This window comes from Vulpes lagopus, chromosome 2 (assembly GCF_018345385.1).
Source record: "Vulpes lagopus strain Blue_001 chromosome 2, ASM1834538v1, whole genome shotgun sequence".
Taxonomy (NCBI): domain Eukaryota; kingdom Metazoa; phylum Chordata; class Mammalia; order Carnivora; family Canidae; genus Vulpes; species Vulpes lagopus.
This window is the reverse complement of record NC_054825.1, coordinates 1,036,848-1,058,449: the sequence shown is the minus strand read 5'-3', so window position 1 is coordinate 1,058,449 and position 21,602 is coordinate 1,036,848. Positions and strand designations below refer to the sequence as shown.

Sequence of the window (21,602 nt, the reverse complement as noted above, 5' to 3'; positions counted from 1 at the left end):
GCCCGCCTCGTCCTCCGCCCCCTCCTGGGTCTGGGTCCCCCCAGCGCGTCCCCGTGTCCCAGCGTCCGGGCCGGGGGGGGGGAGCAGCCTCCGGGAGGCGAGTCCGGCGCCAGCTCCGGGAGCGCAAACACCGCCCTGGCTCGGTGCGGCCCGGGCCTCGGACGCAGATGGGGGAGTCGGGCCGCGCCCCTGGTTCGGTCCCGGGCGCTGGGTGCTCCGGGTCACCCGGGAGGCGGCGGCGGCCGCGGGGCAGGGGCGAGGCCGGGCCGGCAGGACTGCGCGGGGCTCCCGCCCTGGTTCCCGGGACCGGCCGCGGCCCCTCCCCACCCGGCGCAGCGCGCATCGGCGGGTGCGGCGGGGCCCGGGGCGCAGGGATCCGGGGAGCCGCGGGGTCCGGGGCGGCCGGGGCGGGGCTCGGAGGCGAAGGGGCGGGGCGGGGCGGGGCGGGGGGCGGGAGCCGGGGGCGGGGCGGGGGGCGGGAGCCGGGCCCGGGGGCGGGGGGCGGGAGCCGGGGCCCGGCGCGCTCGCACTCGGACGCCCCGCGCCCCCGCGTACGCCTCGGGGCTCTGCGCGCCCCCGCCCGGGACCCCCAGGCCGCCCGCGGAGCCAGGCCGCGGCCGCAGGAGGCGCAGGATGTCGTTCCAGGGCAAGAAGAGCCTCCCCCGGATCACGGTGAGCCCCGCGCCCCCCCGCGCCCCCCCGCGCCCTCCCGCCGGCGCCCCCCGCACCCCGCCCGGCCGGGCCGGCCCCGGGACCTCCCCAGGGCGCGCAGGCGCCTCTCCGCGCGGTGCACGGGCGCGGGGGGGGGGGGGGGACCCGGTCCGGGGCCCGCGGGTCGGCGGCGGCCGCGCCTTTGTGGGCTCCGCGGAGGGGCCTGGCGCCCCCGATGCTGTCCCCGCGCGCGGCCGCCTGGCTGGGACCCGCCGCCGCGCTGCGAGCTCTTTGTCCGAGACAAAGCGGCTCGGCCCCCCCAGCTCAGCCTGGGCCCGAGGCCCGCACCCCCCCAGCCGGCCGGAGCCCCCAGGGGGCGGCGCTCTCGGTGACCGCGAGGGCGCCCCGCAGCCCCGGCTTCAGGAGCAGAGACCCCCCAACGACACCCACAAGCGGGGGCCTGCGGGAGGTCACAGTCCACCCTGCTCTGCCCGGGAACAAAGCGGCCCCTTCCAGGGGGCCTGGGCCCGGGGAGGCCGGGAGGAGGCCGAGAGGGAGGCCGGGAGGGAGGCCCAGGCGCCCGCTGCTCGGGGGCAAGGGGCACCTGTTGGGTCTCGGGCTGAGACCGGACTGGGGAGTTGACCTCAGGAGAGGGCGGTGGGCTGGTGGCTTCACTTCCTGAGATGCTGGGGGAGGAAGGAGGCCCTGTCCTTTCGGTGCAGGGCTGTCTCCGGGTCCAGCCGGATGTGGGAAGCCTGCCAGCCGCATGCGCAGGTTTGGGGTCGGTGGGACAGACCAAGGCATCTTGTTTAGGAAACTTCCACCCTCATCGTGGTGGGCATAGCACTTCATCTCCGCTGCACTTCTCTCTGGGCTCCAAACCCAGGAAGGTTTCCAAAGTCTGAGTTCAGGGGCCTGAAAAGGGGAGGAACGTCCAAGAGTAGGGGGCACATGGACCACAGGTCTCTTCCTAACTAGGGGGCAGTGGGGGGCACGGGGACCACAGGTCTGTTCTGCCCACAGCCTTCCCCCTTCTGGCTGGGGTTCCCTTGGGCTTATTTGAGATCGAGTCGGTCCACTGGGCAGCTGCCTGTGGCCTGTGGCAGTGTGTCCAGCTGGTGTGGACGGCGGGTGATGGTCTCACTAGTGAGTGGGCACATGGACGTCGCAGGAAGGCTCCCGTGCAGCGGCTGTGTGTCGCCTCGTGGGGCTCCTGCTAATCTCCCGGCATCAGGCTGATGGAGTGTGAGGAGCGTCAGCCCCAGGCTGCAGCCCTGGCCTGGGCCCGAGTGGACACTTGGGAGCCCCGGGCAGGGGGCCAGCCGTCCCCGGGAGGCCCACCTGTCTTTCCTGGCCGGGCGGGTCACAGCGTCTGAGGCCCGAACACGGGGCCGGGAGGTAGGGCTGCCGAGCCAGGTTCCATCTGGGGCGTCCTGCATTCCGCGTCCCTGCTCGGTTTCCATTCTTCTCCCCCTGATTCTCCCCCGGGTCAGACCAGCAACCCCCACGACCATGCCGTGTTCCAGGTGCGCTGCCGCCCCTCCCCACCATTAGGTGGGGTTCCTAGAAGTGGGTTTACGGCTGCCAAGCGCAGATCACCCGCCCTCGGTGCCGTGGGGTGACCCACCAACGGCTGGCCTTGCTCGCTGGTGCTTGGTCCAGCCACGTGGACTCCCTCCCGGCAGCAGCACGGCCTGTGGTCACCCCGATGCCTTCCTGGCCCTTCACCCCACAGCCCGTCCATCAGCAGCCCCTGCCTGCCCAGCTCCTAGCCTCTCTGGCCCCCGTCTCTGCTCAGCCCCCAGATTCCGGCCCGAGGTCCCCATCTCACCTGCGCAGGCTCACCAGGCCCCGGCCTCTGCCCCATTTCCATCCTTGAACACCAGTTTCTACTTCTCACACCGACCAATGTGATGAACAGGCCGTGCTCAAGCCCCTGCTTCAGGCCCCCCCCGAGGGGCCCACGGGCACCCCAATCCCACCATATCCCACCTGCCCCAGGCTCTTGGCCCCTCACCCTAGCTTCAGAAGGTTCCGCCCCAGTTTCCTCTCGTGTCCAGTATCAACTCAAGCCCCTGCCCCAGGCCCTTTGCATGGGCTGCTCCTGGGCCTGGACCAAGGCCCCGGGCTGCTGCATCCCCAGCCAGCCCCTCCAGTGGGCCCGTCTCTGTCCTGAGGCAGCCCTGCCTCCTCGCCCATCACCCTGTGACGTCACCGTCTTTGTGCTCGTGATTTGTCTCGGTCTGCCATGGCTTTGTGTGACTTCCCGGCCTTGTCTGCCTCCCTGCGCTGGTGCGCACTGCCCCCAGGGGTAGGGGCCCTGCCAGCTGGGGCGCTGCTCTAACCCCCCCGTTTGGCCGTACGATCTACCGTGAGCCGACTCCAGCTCCCCTCCGGGAGCCGCCTGTGTGGGCGGAGGGGGGGACCCTCCCGGTCAGTTTGGGATGACGTGATTGTGTCCCCTCTGAGCTCAGCCCGAGCTCTGGGACTTAGGCGCCGACTGTTGACATGGAATGCACGTCATTGTTTCGCTCTCACGTTGGCCCCCGTGGGTCACTGTGGACCTGGCGGGGTCGCACGGCCTGCCCAGCGGGTGTGGGACCCGCTCGGGTCCGTGGGAGCTGCCCACGTGCCGCTCTGCCGCCAGGGTGGGGGTCAGCAGACAGCGTGGGCTCCTGGGTCACGTCTACACACACGCGTCGCGCCTGAGGGTTTCCAGCTTGATTCCCGGGTCAGAAGCTACAGGAATGATGTTGACAAACTCAGTTTGGAGAAAACTTCTCTGTTTTTCATTTGTTTCCAATAGAGCGACCGCCTTTTGATCAAAGGTGGGAAGATCGTCAATGATGACCAGTCCTTCTACGCCGATCTGTACGTGGAAGATGGTCTGATAAAGTGAGTTTCTGCCTCAGATATCTGCGCAGGTCACCTGTGTGCACATTGGTCACCCCATATGCACAGGTTTACTTTTGGGTAAAATCCACCTCAATTTTTTTTTTTCCTTTTTCCAAAACCCAGCTCTAGCCCAGGCCTTTATGACAACGGAGCTCGCCAGCTAGGGGCAGGGTCTCGGGAAGCAGGACATGTATTTGTTATCACAGCTTCAGGACGACTGGGGGCTCACTGGGCGCTCAATAAACACTTACTGGCCACACCTGTTAGCTCGTCTGCTGCTGTCAGGCGGCTCCAGCCCCTAGTCTGGAAGGGGTACCTAGTCGGTGCGGCAGCCGGAAGCCCAGGTGGACGTCACCGGGGCAGGCACGTGGGCCCAGGTGGGACCTTCGCGCGACCGTCGTGAGCCCCTGGCCGGGGTGTCGTGCTCTCTGACTGTCTCCGGGGGCCGGGCTGGGGAGGTCTTGGCCCCACCACCCTTCCCCTCAAGGGGCCCGAGCCCGCACTCTGTTCCAGGCTCTGCAAACAGTGAAGTCTTGTGTTGCTTTCAGACAAATCGGAGAGAACCTCATTGTCCCTGGGGGCATCAAGACGGTGGATGCCCACGGCCTGTTGGTCCTGCCGGGCGGGGTGGACGTGCACACGAGGCTGCAGATGCCCGTCCTGGGCATGACCCCAGCAGATGACTTCTGCCAAGGGACCAAGGCCGCGCTGGCGGGAGGGACCACCATGATCCGTGAGTGTCTCCCGCGTGCCGAGCGTCCGCCTCCTGCCTTGCCCCGTTGGCCGGGTGTGTGTGTTGCGGGAAGAGCCTGACGATAGGACGCGTTCTGGGGGTTTTGGGGGCCTATTTCCCTTTATTACCTTTCAGTCTAGGAGATCCTTGCATATTCCCTGGTTACCGCCGTTCGCACTGCGAGTCCTCCTGCCGCGGCCAGCTCCGAACGCTCCTGGGGCTTCCGCGGGAGCACGTGGGTGTGTGCCCGGGACCTGATTGTGTCCTGGGAAGCTGGCAGCTGGCCAAGGACCAGGTTTTCAAAACTGCCTTTTGCACAAGCGAGGGCCGCGTTGTCCGAAACAGGCACGTTTGCTCCTGAGCCTCACGCCTCTGGCGCTTGGTTTGCACAAAGTTCCTGCCCGGGGCCAGAAGGGGGCTGTGTGTTGTAGGGAAAGAACAACAGAGGCAGTTACGGTGGCCGCATCAGGTTGCCCCTGGTTCCCGCAGGAACCTTCACCGTGCGGCTCGGCAGGCAGCCCCCCCCCCCCCCCCCGCAGCGTGCCAGGCGCACTGGCTTGCCCGTGGGGAGCAACTGGTAGGCTCAGAGCCCGGACCTGACCCAGGCCTGGTCTCGCGGCCTTGAAGCCGCCAGCTCCGCGGTGCCGCACGGGCGTCTCTGCTGTGGTCCAGCCCTGGCCTGACGCACCTGGCCGAGCCTTGGTGCCACCCCGTTCTAGCTGTTTGGCTCCAGGTAACTCCGCTAACTGTTAGAGGTCCCATTTTGCTGACCTCCTCAGAAGGTTGTGAGGGTGAGTTTGTGCACACGAGTTGCTGGGCTGTGCCTGGTGCACGGTGCATCCTGTCCCTCCTGCCACCGGAAGGGCCGTGCTGGGGACTCTGGGCTTCAGCGCAAGTGACATTTCGCCGTGGCCAGAATCGTACGTCAGTTTGGCTCACTCAACCACAAGGCAAAAAAAAAAAAAAAAAAAAAAAAAGCCAACAATGGTCCATTTCTTAGTTTGACGAAGGAGACTGGCCATTGTTGGCCGCTGCTCATGCTCATCCCTGGTGGCCAAGGCCAGCGGGACACCTCCGTGGCCGTCACCTGCTCGTGCCAGAGCCGGGGCGTCAGACAAGCCGGCCGGGTGGGTGGCACCCCCTCCACGGGGTCCTGGGCGTGAGATCGGAGCTGCGGGAAGCACGGGGCCCCCGTGAGGGGCGCGCTGGGGGAAGGCCCAGCGTTGGCCGGTGACCCCTGGGTGTGTGTGGCCTGCGTTGGCCACCCCGCCTCGGAGCTCACTCCCTGCACCGGGAGAGGCCGTGAGCTGTGTTTGGACCTTGGATCTGAGGCCGGGTGAGGGACGTGAGGGTGCAGTGGCCGCGCCCTCCTGGTTCCCCGGGCAGGGGGCTGTTGAAGTGCATACAGTGAGGCGTCAGCAGGGGGGCCAGCCCTGGAAAGCGGCTCCCGCCCCCCCCGCTGCTCCCCACGGGCCCTCCGGGTGCGCCTCCCTCACGCAGACCCCCATGCGGGAGCTTAGCGCCCTACGCGCCCCCGTGCTCCCTGGGCTGCCCGTGTCCGGCGCGGGGTGGCTCGAGTCCCTCCTCGCCCTGGCTGCGCGACGAAGGCCGGCGGCCGGGGGCAAGGACGGGGACAGAGCCGGTGGGCAGGTTCACGGGAGCGGCCCGGCACCGCCTCGCAGGGGCCCCTCCTGGTCGCTTGGGAACAGGAGCCCTGGAGGCCAGGTTGGTTCCCGGGGGCCGGGGGGCGCTCGGCTGACCGCACCGCCCCCCACAGTGGACCACGTGTTCCCCGACGCGGGCGTGAGCCTGCTGGCGGCCTACGAGCAGTGGCGGGAGCGCGCGGACAGCGGGGCCTGCTGTGACTACTCCCTGCACGTGGATGTGCCCCGCTGGCATGAGAGCATCCGGGAGGAGCTGGAGGCCCTGGTCAAGGACAAAGGTGAGGGCATCTCCCGACGCTGGCAGGGTGCTGGGGCGCGGGAGGGCCGGGGACTCCGGGCTTCCCTGGTCCCGCTTCCCCCAGGCCCCTGGCCGCGCGGGGCTCCCCCGGGGGTTGGGGTGGCCGGGAGGGGGGAGGTTGGACAAGCGGAAGGTCTGTCCTACTTCCAGAGGACCCAGGCGAGGAGGTGGCGGGCCTCTGTGTGAGGGACACGCCCCGTAACCGTCCCTAGCCGTGTCCCAGTCCCGTCACCCGCCGCGGGCCAAGGACGAGGGCCACCCGGGTCCTGGCATCTGAAGGTCTCTTTAGGAGCAGAACGTTCTCAAACCCGGGTTTTGGAGCGGCCTGTGCTGGAACAAGCCGGCCTATACCCAGGGCTTACTCTACCAGCCAAAGTCCTGAGCGGTTCATAGCGGTGCAGAGCGGACACGAGCTAGTGACTAGGACCAGACACCCGTGGGCCAGGAGCTCGGGGAGCAGCGGAGGCTCCCGGGTGTCTGACCGACGGCAGGCCGAGCGCCCGGGCCCCTCTCGCCTCTCCTGCAGGTGTGAACTCCTTCCTGGTGTTCATGGCGTACAAGGACAGGTGCCAGTGCACGGACGGCCAGGTGAGCGCAGGTGTGAGAGGAGGGGCCCGGGGGCTTCAGGCTGCCGGCCCGGGGGACGCGGCCCCACGCGCCTGGTGCGCTGTCTTCCCAGATGTACGAGATCTTCAGCATCATCCGGGACCTGGGAGCCCTGGCCCAAGTGCACGCGGAGAATGGGGACATCGTGGAGGAGGTGCCGGGCCGGCTGCCTGCGGGGCGGGCGGGGCTGGTGTGCAGACACGCAGGTGTGAGCGCCCGAGGGAGGGAATAGTGCACACGGGCTGGCGAGCGGCGTCCGGAGTCAGCGGTCGAGCAAGCACGAGCGGGGGAGCCCGGGGGGCGTTTGGCTCTAACACAGATTTTTCCGTGATCATCACGCTTCTTATCAGAAGTTCCCCAGAACCAAAGCGTTGCTTTTGGGGGGACTGAGATGGGGGTTCCCGGTCCTCCTGCCCTGTGGATGGGGCCCCCGGAAGCTGTTCCTTCTGAGCGCAGCTGCTGGTCCCACACCTGCCCTCGGGCCCTGGCCTGTGGGGTGGGCACCCCCAGGTGCAGGCGCCGCGGGGTACCTTGGGGGCTGGGGGCCTCCTCACACAGCAGCAGCCCCACCCCGCCACGAGGGCATCGTGGTTAGGAGGACGCAGTGGGTCCCGCTCAGTGCGCAGGCGGTGCACAGGGCACGCCAGGAAGACACCCCCCAGTGTTGGGGGTCTCGTTACCGGGTCTTTGGGGCCCAGAAGCATTCTGCTTCTCCCCCGTTCTTCACCGGGAAGCTTGGCATCCACGTCTTCGTTTATGCACGAGGTGGCTCAGGGTCATGGCTCAGGGTCATTCGGGGCAAAACCTGGGGGAGGGGGCAGGGCCCCCAGCACTCCCCGGACGCACCCCCACCCCCCAGCAGAACACACTGCGGCCGGCAGGGTGCTGTGTCCAGCCCCGTACCTCACCTGTGATTCAGGGAGCTGGGGTCCCCCTGACCAGACCCACTATGCTCCTGCACCCTGAGTTCTCTGTGGTTGGTGATTCTGGGGGGCCTGGCAGCCCAGGCTTAGTTTAGGGGAGCAGGGCTCCCATGAAATGTGGGGGGTCAAGGCATATCTCTGGGGGCATGACTCACGTGAGAGATCAGGAGTCAGGACTCATGTGAGAGATTGGGGGTCAGGGCTCACAGGAGGTGGGGGGTCAGGGCTCATCTTGGGGGGCAGGACTTACATGAGAGATTGGGGGTCAAGGCTCATGGGATATGTGGGGGGGTCAGGGCTCCGGGAGATGGGGCTCAGGGCTGATCCCAAGGGTCAGGGCTCATGGGAGGGATGGGGGGTCAGGGTTTCCGGGAGTTGGGGAGTCAGGGCGCTTCTTGGTGGTCAGGGCTCCAGGAGGTGGGGGGGTCAGGGCACTTCTCGGGGGTCAGGGCTCCAGGAAGTGGGGAAGTCAGGCTCCCCGGAGGTAGGAGGGTCAGGGCTCATCTTGGGGGCCCGACTTACATGAGAGATTGGGAGTCAGGGCTCACGGGAGGGGTGGGGCGGGTCGGAGCTCACGGGAGTGGTGGGGGGTCAGGGCGCTTCTCGGGGGTGAGTACTCGTGGGGTGTCAGGGTTCACGGGAGGCGAGGGGTCAGGGCTCATCCTGGGGGCCAGGGCTCATCCCGGGGCGAGGTCTGCTTACATCACACCCAGACGGAGGCGCTGCACCCCGCCCGCGCCCGCCTGAGCGTGTGGCCCCGGGTTATGCAGGAGCAGAAGCGGCTGCTGGAGCTCGGCGTCACCGGGCCTGAGGGCCACGTGCTCAGCCGCCCCGAGGAGGTAGGAGGCGGCCGCTGCCCTGGGCAGAGCCTGACCCGCGCGGGGCGGGGCTGTGACTCGTCCTATGGGAGGCGCGAAGCAACGGGCCCTACCCCCACTGGGCTCGGTCCCCACGACCACGGTGGCCCCTAGACCTTGCCTAGAGGGATGGGCTCTGGGTCCACCCAGCACCCGGGCCGAGCCCCGGGCTGGGTCCTCCGTCACACACGGCGGCCCCTCTGGGCCCAGAATCCCTGGGGGGCGGTCAGGAGGCCCCGGGCCCTGGCCCGGCCTGAGCACCCCTGTCCCCAGGTGGAGGCCGAGGCCGTGTACCGCGCCGTCACTGTCGCCAAGCAGGCCAACTGCCCCCTGTACATCACCAAAGTGATGAGCAAGGGTGCGGCCGACGTGGTCGCCCAAGCCAAGCGCAAGGGTGAGTGCCAGGCCCGGGTCCCCAGATGCTTGCTGGGGGGATAGTTCTCTCTGGGGGTCAGGGGTCACGCTCTCAGGAGCTGGGCTGGGTAAACTGAGGCTCAGCGCAGGGCAGGCTCGACAGAGACAGCGGCCCACCTGGCCTCTTGGTGGTGGGGGTCACAGGCGAGGGCCCCAGGGGCACCTCTGGGAGGTGCAGGCGCCGGTCCCTCTCTGGGGGCCCAGTCTCCTGTCTCGTCGGGGTAGCAGCTGCTCCCCAGGTGCCTTGAAGCAAGAGGCCTGTCAGCCCTGTTTGTTCAGACGTGGCAGCTGGTCCCCGTGTGTGTCACGTACGTGCACCTGTGCCGTCTCTGTGCGTGTGAGGGGGCCCCGGACTCTGTGCCATGGAACTTGGCCCCCAGCGGGAGCCCCACATCACTGCTCACCGTGCACCTCTGTGCCTGCGGAGCTGGGGTGCACGCCCTGTGGGCTGGGGGGCCTCTGCCCATAGAGCAGCCCAGGCTGGGGAGCAGGGGGTGCACAGGAGACCCTGGGGTCCAGGGGACGGGCCTCAGAGGGCAGAGGCAGGCCGAGCTGATCCCGTCGCCCTGCCGCCACGGCCTGGCTGCGTCCCCAGCAGGCCTGACCTCTGGCAGCCATGTGAGGGACCGGGGTCTGCAGAGGGCCCCCCACCTGGGGAGGTCCAGGCGCCCCGGAAGCTGAAGACAGGCTGTCCAGGGTCGGGAACGTGCGTGGCGGCTGGGGGTCCCCACCCCCGGGTTCTGGGGGGCAGGCAGGCGGCTCGGGGGAGCCTCTCATGCGTCTCCCTGCAGGGGTGGTGGTGTTTGGGGAGCCCATCACCGCCAGCCTGGGCAGCAACGGCTCCCACTACTGGAGCAAGAACTGGGCGAAGGCCGCGGCCTTCGTCACGTCCCCCCCGGTCAGCCCAGACCCCAGCACTGCCGACCACCTCACCTCCCTGCTGTCCAGGTAGGAGCCGTCCCCGGTGCCCCCGGCGCCCCCGCCCTGGCCTGTGAGCCTCCCCGCGGGCAGCCCCGGCCTCTGTGCAAACCCAGGCCCAGGGCCTCCCGGGCAAAGCCCCTGCTGCAACGGCCCCTCCCCGTGCCCCACACCGAGGTGGCCGCGCTGCCCTCCTGGACTCCCCCACCCGGGGGCTGTGCTGGCCTGCGGGGGGGGGGGGGTACAAAGCCAACCGGCCTCTGCTGGCTCCGGAGAGTCAGGCCACCATGCGCTCGTCTGACCCTGGCTTCTCTCAGCGGGGACCTGCAGGTGACCGGCAGTGCCCACTGCACCTTCACCACTGCCCAGAAGGCCGTGGGCAAGGACAACTTCACGCTCATCCCCGAGGGCACGAACGGCATCGAGGAGCGCATGTCTGTGGTCTGGGAGAAATGTGTGGTGAGCAGCGTGGGGAGCCGGCAGGGGCGGCCGCTTGACCAGCAGACACGTGGGACAGAGGGCAGCGCGTGTGGCCCCGGGCGTGGCTCCCCCAGCCCTGCCACCCAGGGCTCCCCAGACGTTGGGTCCTGGTGCCCCTGGAGGAGGCCCCGGCCCTCCCCCGATTCCGATTCCCGTCACCTGCAGGAGGCACCCGGGAGGTGGGGCCCCTGTGTCCCCTAGGCTCCCCGAAACGCCAGAGATTTCCCAGGCTGCCCGCACCCCCAAACTCCAGCCCTGGCCCCAGGTCCCCCAGGGGGACCGTCCCGTCCTTCAGGGGACACCAGCACCGTCAAAACGTCCGCGCTGACCGACTCGCCCACAAGCATGCCTGAGAGGGCCCCTGGGTTCCCAGGCGGTGGCGCCCTCGTGGGCGCGCGGTTCTTGCTGCGAGGGGGACGTGGCCGCTGTCCACACAGAAGCCTGGAGCCCGGCCCCCGGGGGTCGTGAGGACGAGCGATACCCGCCCCCCGTCAGCTTGGCTGTCTTGCTTCCCAGGCCTCAGGGAAGATGGACGAGAACGAGTTTGTGGCTGTGACCAGTACAAACGCAGCCAAAATCTTCAACGTGTACCCGAGGAAGGGGCGCGTGGCTGTGGGTTCCGATGCTGACCTGGTTATTTGGAACCCCAAGGCCACGAAAATCATCTCCGCCAAGACTCACAATCTGGTAAGAGACGCCTGGTCCCTAAGTCAGGGTCAGGGTCAGCGCGCGGGAGCCCTCGGGACGTGTGCCACACACCTGCCGCACACCTGCTGCACACCTGCCGCACACCTGACCCCCCTCGCGGGACACTCCGCCCTGGTAGAGGCTCATCCGAGTGCCCTCGGTCCAAGGCACCAGGGCTCAGGGACCCGCACCGCGGGCTGTGGCCACTTCCTTCTGAATTCCGGCCCCGCTGAGGTGACCAGTTCTGGCCGGAGGTCCTAGGACGGGCGTCCGAGCACGCCGGGCGGCCTGCCGTGGGCTGAGGGGCGACGGGCTCGGCGCCACGGTGCCAGGCCCTGCGCCCTGTCTCCCCAGAACGTGGAATACAACATCTTTGAAGGCCTCGAGTGCCGAGGAGCGCCCACGGTGGTCATAAGCCAGGGCAGGGTTGTGCTGGAGGACGGGAACATGTTCGTCACCCCGGGGACCGGCCGCTTCATCCCCCGGAAGACGTTCCCCGACTTCGTCTACAAGAGGATAAAGGCGCGCAACCGGGTGAGCCTGAGGCAGGCGGCGGAGGCTGCAGTTCTTGGGCCTGGTCGTGCCCGCGAGGCTTCTCGCCGGGTCGGCCCCGCCTGCTGCGCACCTGTGAGCACACACGTGTAGGTGGGGGGTGTCGGCACGCGCAGGTGCCCCTGGGGGAGCCCGGCCCCCCTCACGCCCAGCCCCTCGGCCCGCAGCTGGCAGAGATCCACGGTGTGCCCCGCGGCCTCTACGACGGGCCCGTCCACGAGGTGATGCTGCCTGCCAAGCCGGGCGGCAGTGCCCAGGCCCGCGCGTCCTGCCCGGGGAAGGTCTCGGTGCCCCCCGTGCGCAACCTGCACCGGTCGGGGTTCAGCCTGTCTGGTGAGTGGGGCCGGTGGGGGCTCCCCTGGGCTCACAGGTACCAGGGCCCCCGGTGTGGGGACTCGGGGTGGGGCCCAGGGTGTGGGCCAGTGGGGAGACCCCGTCCCGCCCCAGCGTCTGCCCCAGCGAGGCCGCAGTGACGCCACCTCCAATCAGCAACGCTGAGCCCCGGGTACCAGGGGGGGTGCCTCTGTGGGGAGCCCCTCCAGCCCTAGAATTGCAGGTGAGGTGCATCATCGAGGGGTCTGTGAGCGCGGGGACGGCCTGGGGGGCTCGGGTGGGCTGCTGGGCCTCTGCTCGGGGACCTGGCTGCGCTTCCAGCCCGCTGTGACCGGCCCTCCTGTGATCCAGGGCCAGGCCCACCTCCCGCGCCCGACGGCCCGGCCCGGCCTCTGCGTCGCGGTGACAGAGTCCCCGCTTGCCCCCGGGACACCCAGGCCCGGAGCTGGTCCCCTTGAAAGCCAGGGTCCTCTTACAAGGGGGGCAGCCTTCTCCGGTCACGGGCCAGGACCCACGGGGGGGAGCAGCCTGGCCCCTGCCGCTCTTCTGGGGCAGCCTCGTCCCTGCGCCGGGCCGTCACGGGTTGGGGGGGGCGGGGGGCTCTGCGGGTGTAGCCAGCACGTCCGCGTCCTCCTCACAGGGTCCCAGGCCGACGACCACATTGCCCGACGCACGGCCCAGAAGATCATGGCCCCCCCCGGCGGACGCTCCAACATCACGTCTCTGTCTTAGGGGCCCCGCGGGGCTCGGGGCAGCGGCTGTGGGGGACCCCGCTCCTCACGGAGCTCTCCCTCTGTCACACTTACCTGAAAGGTGCTTGGCCTCCCTCCCCCCCCGATCCCCCCCTTTTGGGGTCCCCGGTCCTGTAGGAGGAGCCCGTGCAGCGAGAGGGGTGTCACTGCCAGGCTGAGGAGGCTGGACGCGGTGGCGGGTCACCGGCGGCTCTCAAGACAGCCCGGGGCTGCAGGTCGGCAGGGCGGCCGCCCGGCCAGGGCCCAGAGGACCGGGTGTGCAGCAGGCCCGGCCGCCCCTCCCCGCGGTGGTCGCCGCCCCCGTCCGCCCAGCATGGGGAGCCCCCGGGAGCTGGCCCCTGCCCCAGAGCCGCTGTGACGTCAGGGACCCTCGGAACTTAGCGAAAGGCGGCCTCGTTTGTCCGATTGCCGAGGACCAGACTCCCGCTCCCGAGTAGCCCGCGTCCGGGGGAGCCTTAGGATCCTTTAGCGGAGATGCCGCCTCTACTAGGCCGCGCCCCGTAGTTGACTAGAGCAGCAGTTTGTGCATCGAGGACACCTGTAGCCAGGAACCTGCATGCCACCCACAGCGCGGCGGCCCGAGGCGGGTCAATTAAAGGCGTCTGCGTTAGAAGCCGCTGGCCTGTGGCCCCTGACTTCTCCGCCCCTGCACCGCCTTCTCACCAGGGGTTGATGCGCGGGGGACACTTTGGGGGGCTCAGTGACCTCGGGAACACCGGGGCTGGCTGCGCGGCCGGCCCCCCAGCGATGGCCCGGGTCCGGCTCTGGGCAGGGCAGACGCAGGGGCCCCAGGACAGCCGGCCAGACACAGCCACGGGGCTGCTGGGGTGATCCCGGCCGGAGGGTCAGAGGCGAGGCTGGGGCTGCAGGGGCCCCACCCACAGACGCGAGCCCTGGCCCTGCGCCCTCAGGTGGAGCAGCCCGGGATTTTGACCCAGAAGGAACTGCCGGGCTGGCCGCGCCCCACCTGCTTCATGGAAGTGGTGCCAGGTGCACCCCCAGCGGTGGGAGGTGCCCAGAAGGGCGTGTGTCCCCAAGAGCAGGGCGTTGATGGTCACTGAAGGCGAGTGGACGGCTCGGGGACGGCCCCGCACCTTGCACTGCCCGGGGCTCCAGCACTGCGCAGACGTCCGCCCCGAGTGGCGGGTCCTCTGCGGGGACTGAAACAGCCGCAGCCTGGAATCTGGGTCCCTGGAGAAGCTGCCTGGGTGCAGGGCGGCCCCTGGAGAAGGTCCAGCCCGGTGGGCCCCGTGTCCTTCTGGCCCAGATTCCTTTGGTCATCGTGGCCTCGCACCCAGGGTTCTGGGGCCCCGCCAGGGACAGTGTCAGGCCCCGGGGAGACAGGAGGTCACGAGCCAGGCCACACCCACCCCCCCTGCCACCAACGCAGGAAACAGGCGGCCGTCCCCTGGGGTTTATGGCTTGAACTCAGAACCGTGAGAGCAGGACCCGAACTGAGATCGAGGCGGACGGTGAACCGATTGAGCCACCGAGGCACCCGGGACGTACACGTTTTACAAACCCAAAACCTCCTCCCCTGTTCCCGTCTCTGACATCACGGGGGCCCCACCTAGAACGTCCTTGGTGGGTTGGAACCCCTCACGGGGCGTCCCGCCGCTGCCCGGCTCTGGGCCCTGCCTCCCCGCGTGACCTCGTGGGGCTGGGGTCCTCCTGGCCCGCCCGCAGCCAGTGGGGTGGGGGGCTGCTCGTCCTCACACGGCCTGCGCCTCGGGTCCGGGTCCGGGTCCGGCAGGCTCCACCCCCCAGGGCGCCCCCACTGCAGCCGCGGGACAGACGCCGTACACCCCCGGCAGCATCTACACAGCCGCTGCGGGCACACGGCACACACGACACGGGACACCGAGCAGCTCTTATGTCGTGATGCTCAGAGGTGAGAAATCTACAGAAACACGGAAGTCGCCGGAACAGTGTGGATCTATAAAAACACTCCATTTCCCCCCAACGTACAAGCCCGAGTGGGCCGTGGGCAGCCAGCGCACGACGTCCGGCTGCCGGCAGCGGGTCAGGGCCACCGGGAGCCACAGGCCTCCGGCCACAACCGCAGGAACCGAGCAGACGGGGGAGGCGCCCCCAGCCCCTGGCCCACCGTCCTCGGCCGCACCGACCGTCCCCGGTGGCCGTCCGCCCCGAGGGCCAGCGGGCAGCTCGCAGTGGGCCCGTCCCCGCGAGGATGGCCAGGAAGCGGCGGGGCCACCCGCCAGGCCTGCGCCGGGAGGAGCCGGGCTGCCTGGCTGGGCACGTCCACGCTGGCCTCTGCCCGCCGCCCCCGCCCGTCCTACGTCCTCCGGGCGGACTGAGTCCCCAGCGCGACCGGAGTTAAGTCTCGGTGAGGCGGGAGGGGCAGATGGAGCCGCACACGGGCAGCGCGTCGTCAGCAGCGTCCGCGGCCTCGGGGGCGGGCAGGGGCTCGCTGGCCGGGTCCTGGCTCCTCTTCAGCCTGCGCGGGGAGACAATGGGGCCTCCTGCAGCCGCAGCAGCAGCCGCAGGGCGTGCTGGCGACCCCCACGTGTCCGGGGGCAGGGCTGGCCCTCGTGCCCCTCCAGGCACCGCAGGGAGCAGAGTGACCGAGGTGACCACTCGGGCCAGAGCGGGGGCTGCTGAGGACGCCTCGCTCAAGCGCAAGTCCTTGACGAGTCTGTCCCGCCCACGCCGCTGGCCTCCAGCGTGGAAGCCCGGACCTTAAACCACTGCCCACTGCCCGCGGGCCGGGCTCAGAGCTGCCTCCTCCAGGAAGCCCTCTGCCTCACCTGCTCTCCCCTCCTGGGCCCCCCACGCTGGGCCTGCCCCCCCGCAGCAGGTGTCTTAGCCACGTGGGGCCTTCCCGCCAACCAGCCGAGCCCACGGTCCCCGGCACTCAGTGAAGGTCCTCGGGGGCGTGAGGGTGGCCGCCCATGGGACTCTGCAGGGCCACCCGCCGTCACCCCATCCGGGCAGCCGCTCAGTGCCTCCCCACAGAGCCCCCCACAGGCTGTACCGGGGCCGCCCACCTCCTGCCCGCAGGGCTGCTGCTCCGATGCCCCGGGGGGTGGGCATCCGCTTCCCGGGCCCCTGATGCCTCATGGCTGCGGGGGTCAGGACGAGCGTGGCCCAGAGAGCCCCCCCACCCCGCCGGGCCCTGCTGCCCACCCCTCAACACACACTCACTTTTCTCTGTTAAAAATCACAAAGTCTTGCTGGATCGCATCAAGGCAGTCCTGAAGGTAGTCATTCTCCTGTTAGTCAGAAAAACATACCAATGAGCGAAGTGGATGCTCTGGGGCCCCGTCGCATCCCTCAGGTGGGGGCCTGAGCCTCCTGTACCCCGTCGCCTGCACCTCTGGTTTTCTTTGGAGACCTGCCTTTGGGCTGCTGGAGACACTGCCCAGGCAAACAGGGCCTGGGGTTCGCACCTCCTGGGTGGGGTGACCCTTAGCCAGGGACCAGGGGACGCCCGCACAGAAGCCCAGCCCCTGCTCAGGGCGGACGCTGACCCGGGGGCCGTGTCTGCAGGACAAAATGTGGCCGGAGACCGCACGTGGCTTGGCTCCCTCCCCTCCGCGCTCCATGGCCGAGGCTGTGGGGGGCAGGGAGCTGGACCCCGGAACCTGGGACAGCCTCTGGGGGGACACACGTGGGCACAGGAGCCCTGCCACGTGCTCGCCCCTTCCCGCCTGCAGGAGGGCCCTGCCAACGAGAGGAGAGCAGTGTGCACTCGGGGCTGCTGCAGGTGCCACAGAGCGGCTCCCCGACGTCGGCCTGTACCCGCCCTCCGGCCTCTGATCGGTACCGGTCCAGGGGGCCCCAGCCGTGCGCGACCTGCTGAGGTCACAAAGGCTCCACCTGCTACAGGGGGACGGGGGGTGGGGGTGGGGGGAGAGGCGGGGCACACGGCCCCACGTGACCGTGACCGGGAGCTCGTTCCCTGGCCAGGGAGGGGTCCACCGTGCGGCAGGGTGGCTCCCGGGGCCGTGGAGGACATGGCCCGGGCAAGATTCCAGAGCAGCGGGGGACAAACGCCCGGGGGGGCTCAGTCTCAAGCTGGCAGCTGGAACGAGGTCAAAGAACCTCGGGCCCCTCGGGTGACCGTCTTCTCTGGGAGGACCCAAGGGACACCCCTGTCTGCGAGGCGCTAGGGGATGAGCTGGCGGGGGCGGGCGCCATGAGCAGCTCAGCGCTGCCCGTTCTCTGCAGGAGGACCCCGCGCCGGGGCGTCCACGGCGACGACCACAGGCCGCAACAGCCTGAGCCTGGACCCAACCGGGTGGGAGGAACCACCGCCTCGGGCAGCAGGGCTGCAGTGACAAGCAGGTCACCCCGCGCCCCGGGGTCTAGTGATGCCTGATGGGGCCACAGTGGTGCACGGCCCGGGCACGGGGCACACCCCGGTGAGGCCCAGGCACAGGGACAGAGGCTGTCACCAGCCTCCCTGCTGGGAAGTCCCAGCCCTTCCCTGGCACACCTGGGGGACGGGGACGCCCAGCCTTAGGCCTGTGGATCCAGGGCCTGCACCCACGCCTGGCCACGCCTGCCCTACAGTGGGGGGGCATCCGCAGCCCCACCCGGCGGCTCTTGCACCCCGCTGCCAGCGCTTGGCATGGTCATGGCGCAGTCACGTGCAGCAGAGGCCCCGTGCCGTCCCCGGGCCCACGGGGACAGCTGTTATGGTGGAAAAGGCAGAGAAGCTCCCGGAACCGCAGCCCCTCCCAACAAAGCAGCCTGGATCCTAAATAAAACACAAACCGGCCCCAGGACTGGGACGGCGGTGACAAGTGCCACCATCCACACCGAGGGCGCAGGGATGCTGCTCCCCATGACCTCACTCCGGCCCGGGGCTCGTGGCGGGCGGTGGGGACCCAGCACACGGAGCCCAGCGGCAGCTCCAGGCGCAGGCAGAGCCAGAGGCCTTCGGGGCACAGGCCGTGCGGAGCTCTGGTTCCACAGGGGCGGCCCCTCCGTGTCCCCAGGAGGACGAGGACCGGTCTGCGCTCACCCCGGGTGGACGGTGGCGTTTCCGTGGCCATGGCCCCGGGCCGCGCTCACCCGCCCCTTCCCTGTCACGACGGAGCCAGAAAGCCTTGCTGGGCTGGACGTCGGGGGTCGCGCCATGCTGGCAGCGTGATGCTAACGAGACGTGGCGGGCGGGACGTGGCACGTCCTCTGGATGTCCCGGGGACGCGCGTCCACGATGGGGGACCCGGTGAACCGTGCCCGGCCCTGTGGGCTCCGCTTGCTCCCCCGGGGCCCCTCCAGAAGCCCCTCACCCGGCGGGTCGGCGCCCGTGGAAGACGCAAGGCGGGCTGGCGTGCGCGGCGCCGTGGTCTCCCGTGGCTGCCCAGAGGAGCTGCCGCCGCACAGACGGGCTTCTGGGCCACGCCCGTGTCTGAGCATCGCCGGCCTTCCTGCGGGGAACACGCGCACAGGCGCCCACGCTCCCGGCTGCGGGGTGCGCGTCTGCGTGTCCGTCCGGCCCCGGGGTGCTCCCCTTCCGACGCCCGCACCGGCACCACTCAGCCCTTGGCCAACACACGCACAGAGACGGAGGCCCCGAAAACCCACGTGCCCCCCGGCCCTTAGTGGTGGCTGCTGGGGGCGGGAGGTGGACGAGGCTTCCTGGAGGCGGGGCCGACACGCCAGGGTCCCCGCGGGGTGGGGCTGAGGCCACCGCCCACGAGACTCCCCCTGACGCCCCCCCCCACGTATTCCCTGAATAATCCCTTCGGATGAATCCTCGCCTCCCCCCCAGACGACTGCGGGGCCTTCATCGGCAAGGCCGGCCCTTGGGGCATCGGACCCCGGGGGCCCCCAGAGCGACAGCAACCGAGCCAAGCTCCGCCCCAGCGCTGCCAGGAACACACCCGCTGAGCGGCCCCCACCCGCTTCCCAGACTCGGGGCTCCCCCGAGGGCCAGGGCCCAGGGCCGCCAAGCAGCCTGAAGGGCGCCGGGGTGCAGGGCTCTCGGGGCCTGATCACGGCACTTCGCACACGGCGCCGGGCGTCGGGACCGGGCCGCGCTAGCCCGAGGACAGACGGACAGACGGGGACACGAATAAGCCCTTGGTTTCCGCCGATTAAGTGTTGAAGTCGCCGCCAAGCCTCCGCCGCGAGAAGAGCCGCCGTCCCGACACCGTGCGCGAGCGTGGCCGGGGCTGCGCGGGGCCTGGACCCGAGCTCACGCGGCCGCGACGGTCAACCCAGGGAGACGGCGACGCTTGGGAGAGACGGAAGTAAACCTCGGAGGCCCTGGGTCGGGCACTGGCCTCCCGGGAAGACGCGGGAAGCCCGAGCGCGAGGACCGGAGCGGACACGGGCTGCGCGTCATCGGGGCCCACGCCCCGCACACCCCGCGTCCCGGAGGAGGAGAGCAGACCCACGGCGACCCTCCCCGACGGACGCTTGTCTCGGGAACGCACGAGGTCTCAGCACCGCGGAGGCCAGAGCAGGGGCGGGCGCGGCGCTCACCCCACCGCCCAGTGCCCAGGCCCCAAACTGGAAGTGGGGGGGCCGCACCTGCAGCTCCACCCGCGCTGCGCCCCAGAATCCAGGCCCGCGGGGAGGCCCCAAACCTGCACCCGCAGCATGTGGGGGGGTGCCCAGCTTCCGCCTGACGCCGGTACCAGGGAGCAGGCACCGGGGCTCAGACAGGCCTGGGGGGCACCCATCGCTCTCAGTGCCACGGCTGTGACCCCCACACCTGCACCCCCAGGCGCTTCTGCGACAGGTGTACCCGGGGACAGGTGCAGGGTCGATCTCATGCTCATGAGACCCCACCTGCCCGGGAGACACCGTGCGACCTGGAGAGGGGTCGTGGACACCATGACACCGTGTCCCCCCAGCTGGCATCCTAACTCCCAGGTCTGGGACACAGAGTCGGGCTAACAGATGGTCCCCCCTGGGTCCCCGCAAGGGGCAACCCTGCAAGAGGAGGCGCACAGGAGTGTGCATGTGACCCCGCACGTGACCCCGCGAGGCGTCCCCAGGCCCGGGGGCAGCAGAGGGACTTTCTCCCGCTTGGGAGAAGGGAGCGCAGGGCCCGACGGGGGTTGGGGGAGGAGACGTGCCGGCCGCCCACTCACGGACTGAGAGCTGTCCCTGCTGCTGTCCCGGGACCTGTTCTTGGCCAGCCGCTTCTTCTTCTTGTGCAGGGGCCTGGACTCCAGGATCATCTCCTCCAGCTCGAAGGTGGGGTCGCAGTGAAGGCGGCCTTTCTGGAGGGGGGACAGGGAGCTGAGCCCCGCCCGCGGGTCGCCCCGTGCCCCCCGCAGCCACCGCCCGCCGCCTGCCAGGCTTACGTTGGGCACGAAGCCTGGCGTCACCTTTTTCTCGCTCAGATCCTGCCACAGCACGCCGGCCAGTGACGGGGCCGCCTGCATGTCCTGCAGGCTGGACACCCGGTGCTTGGGATCCACCGTGAGGAGCTGAAACGAGGCCCCCGTCAGACGGCGCCCAGGCCGGCGTGACCTTGCTGCACAGGGCTGGCCACCTGCCCCCGCCAGGGACCCCAGCGAGGTCCCGCTAGGAGGACCTCAAGGGACAGGCAAGGAAAGGGGGCGCCGACCTCAGTCGTGCCGTAATGAGGCCAAGGGGGCGGCCTGGTCTAACGGGTCTGGCCGGGCCCGGAGGGCATGTGGGGCCCCAGGGACAGGCTGCTGAGCCTCGGCCTGGCCAGCGGCAGGGAGGGCCCGGGACTTACCCCCTGGGTTCAGCCTCCGGGGACCCCCAGGGCGCCCTGTGTGACCGGGTCACGGAGGCTGGGTATCCCCCCCCACCCCCCGCGTGCCGTCCCTCCTCTTAGCCAGAAGGCAGCAGACCCTCTCCGAGGCTTGCCCAGGGCCTGAGTCCTGGCACGTGGACGGTCCCCACTCCCCGTCCGGGCGTCCGGAGGCCACAGCCCCACTGGGGGAGAGCTCCGTCATGGACGCTGGGCCCGGAGCCTCCCAGGGACTGGGACAGGCCGTTAGCTGCTTGGCTATGCTCCAGGGACAAAGGCCTCCAGCAGGGGTGAGGACACGCGGGGGAGGGCCCTGTGGGCCGGGAGCCGGGAGCCAGCCTGGCCTAGAGCGCTCAGCAGGCTCCTGAGCCCGGAGACCCCGGTGCACCAAGTGGGGGTCCCTGAGTGGGGAGCGGTGGGGCCAGCCCGCCCGGGCCCCGATGGAGGCGCGCTGGTAGCAACAGCTGGCCCTGTCCCCGCCAGGCTGTCCCCCCCCCCCCCGCCGCTGCAGCCACGTGCTCGGGCAGTGGGAGGCGGGGGCGGGGGCTGGGGTCTTCTCCGAGCCCCCCCGGGTCTGGTGGCCGCCAGACTCAGACAGAAGGACGGGGTAGAGGAGGCCGGAGCGAGCGGAGGCCGGGCTGCCAGCCCACAGCCCCCGCCCCCGCCCCGGGGCACCCAGGTTTGGGCATCTGTGGCGTGGGGGGGTGACCGTGGGGATTCGGTTAGCCCAGGGCCACGTGGCTTCAGCTCACAGCCAGAGCTCGAGCAGCCGGGGCACCGCCTGCCAGAGAGGCCGCGGCTGGACGGGCTGTGAGCCCCGTCGGGGGGACACGGACACACGGCGCAGGGCCAGAGGCCTTCCTCGCAGGGGGGGCGGGGGGCTCACCTTCCGCAGCAGGGCCACCATCTCCTTGGACCAGGTGGGGACGTACTGGACGCTCACCGTGCTGAACAGCTGCACCAGGGACTCCACGGCGTTGCTGGAGTGGATGTCGTAGGGCCTCTGGGGCGGGGGAGGCAGCGCTGCACCGGGTGCCTCAGCCCCACACCCGGGGGCACCCCCCCCCCCCGCACAGCTCCCCGGAAGAGCCCGGGCCTGGGCCCTGCCTGCTGGAGGCCGGGAACTGGCCA

At 70.0% G+C, this 21,602-nt stretch overlaps 2 protein-coding genes across 2 annotated transcripts in view; one reads left to right on the top strand and one right to left on the bottom strand.

Annotated features, from left to right (window-relative positions):
- Nucleotides 1–588: 588 nt before the first annotated feature.
- DPYSL4 (dihydropyrimidinase like 4) lies at nucleotides 589–13,376 on the top strand. Its single transcript, XM_041743642.1, has 14 exons — nucleotides 589–672; nucleotides 3,458–3,546; nucleotides 4,095–4,279; nucleotides 6,057–6,221; nucleotides 6,768–6,829; nucleotides 6,921–7,001; nucleotides 8,541–8,609; nucleotides 8,901–9,021; nucleotides 9,833–9,989; nucleotides 10,277–10,418; nucleotides 10,956–11,126; nucleotides 11,481–11,660; nucleotides 11,846–12,011; nucleotides 12,652–13,376. The coding sequence occupies exons 1-14, from the start codon at nucleotides 634–636 to the stop codon at nucleotides 12,741–12,743; spliced, it is 1,719 nt and encodes a 572-aa protein (XP_041599576.1). The 5' UTR covers nucleotides 589–633; the 3' UTR covers nucleotides 12,744–13,376.
- A 1,253-nt stretch (nucleotides 13,377–14,629) lies between these two features.
- STK32C (serine/threonine kinase 32C) overlaps nucleotides 14,630–21,602 on the bottom strand; it is a 68,000-nt gene continuing 61,027 nt past the window's right edge. The window contains exons 8-12 of the mRNA XM_041743648.1: nucleotides 21,358–21,474; nucleotides 20,053–20,178; nucleotides 19,837–19,968; nucleotides 15,929–15,996; nucleotides 14,630–15,221 (exon numbers count right to left, since the gene is read on the bottom strand). Coding sequence (XP_041599582.1) covers nucleotides 15,101–15,221; nucleotides 15,929–15,996; nucleotides 19,837–19,968; nucleotides 20,053–20,178; nucleotides 21,358–21,474 — 564 coding nt within the window. The 3' untranslated portion in view covers nucleotides 14,630–15,100. The remainder of the gene's footprint in view (nucleotides 15,222–15,928; nucleotides 15,997–19,836; nucleotides 19,969–20,052; nucleotides 20,179–21,357; nucleotides 21,475–21,602) is intronic.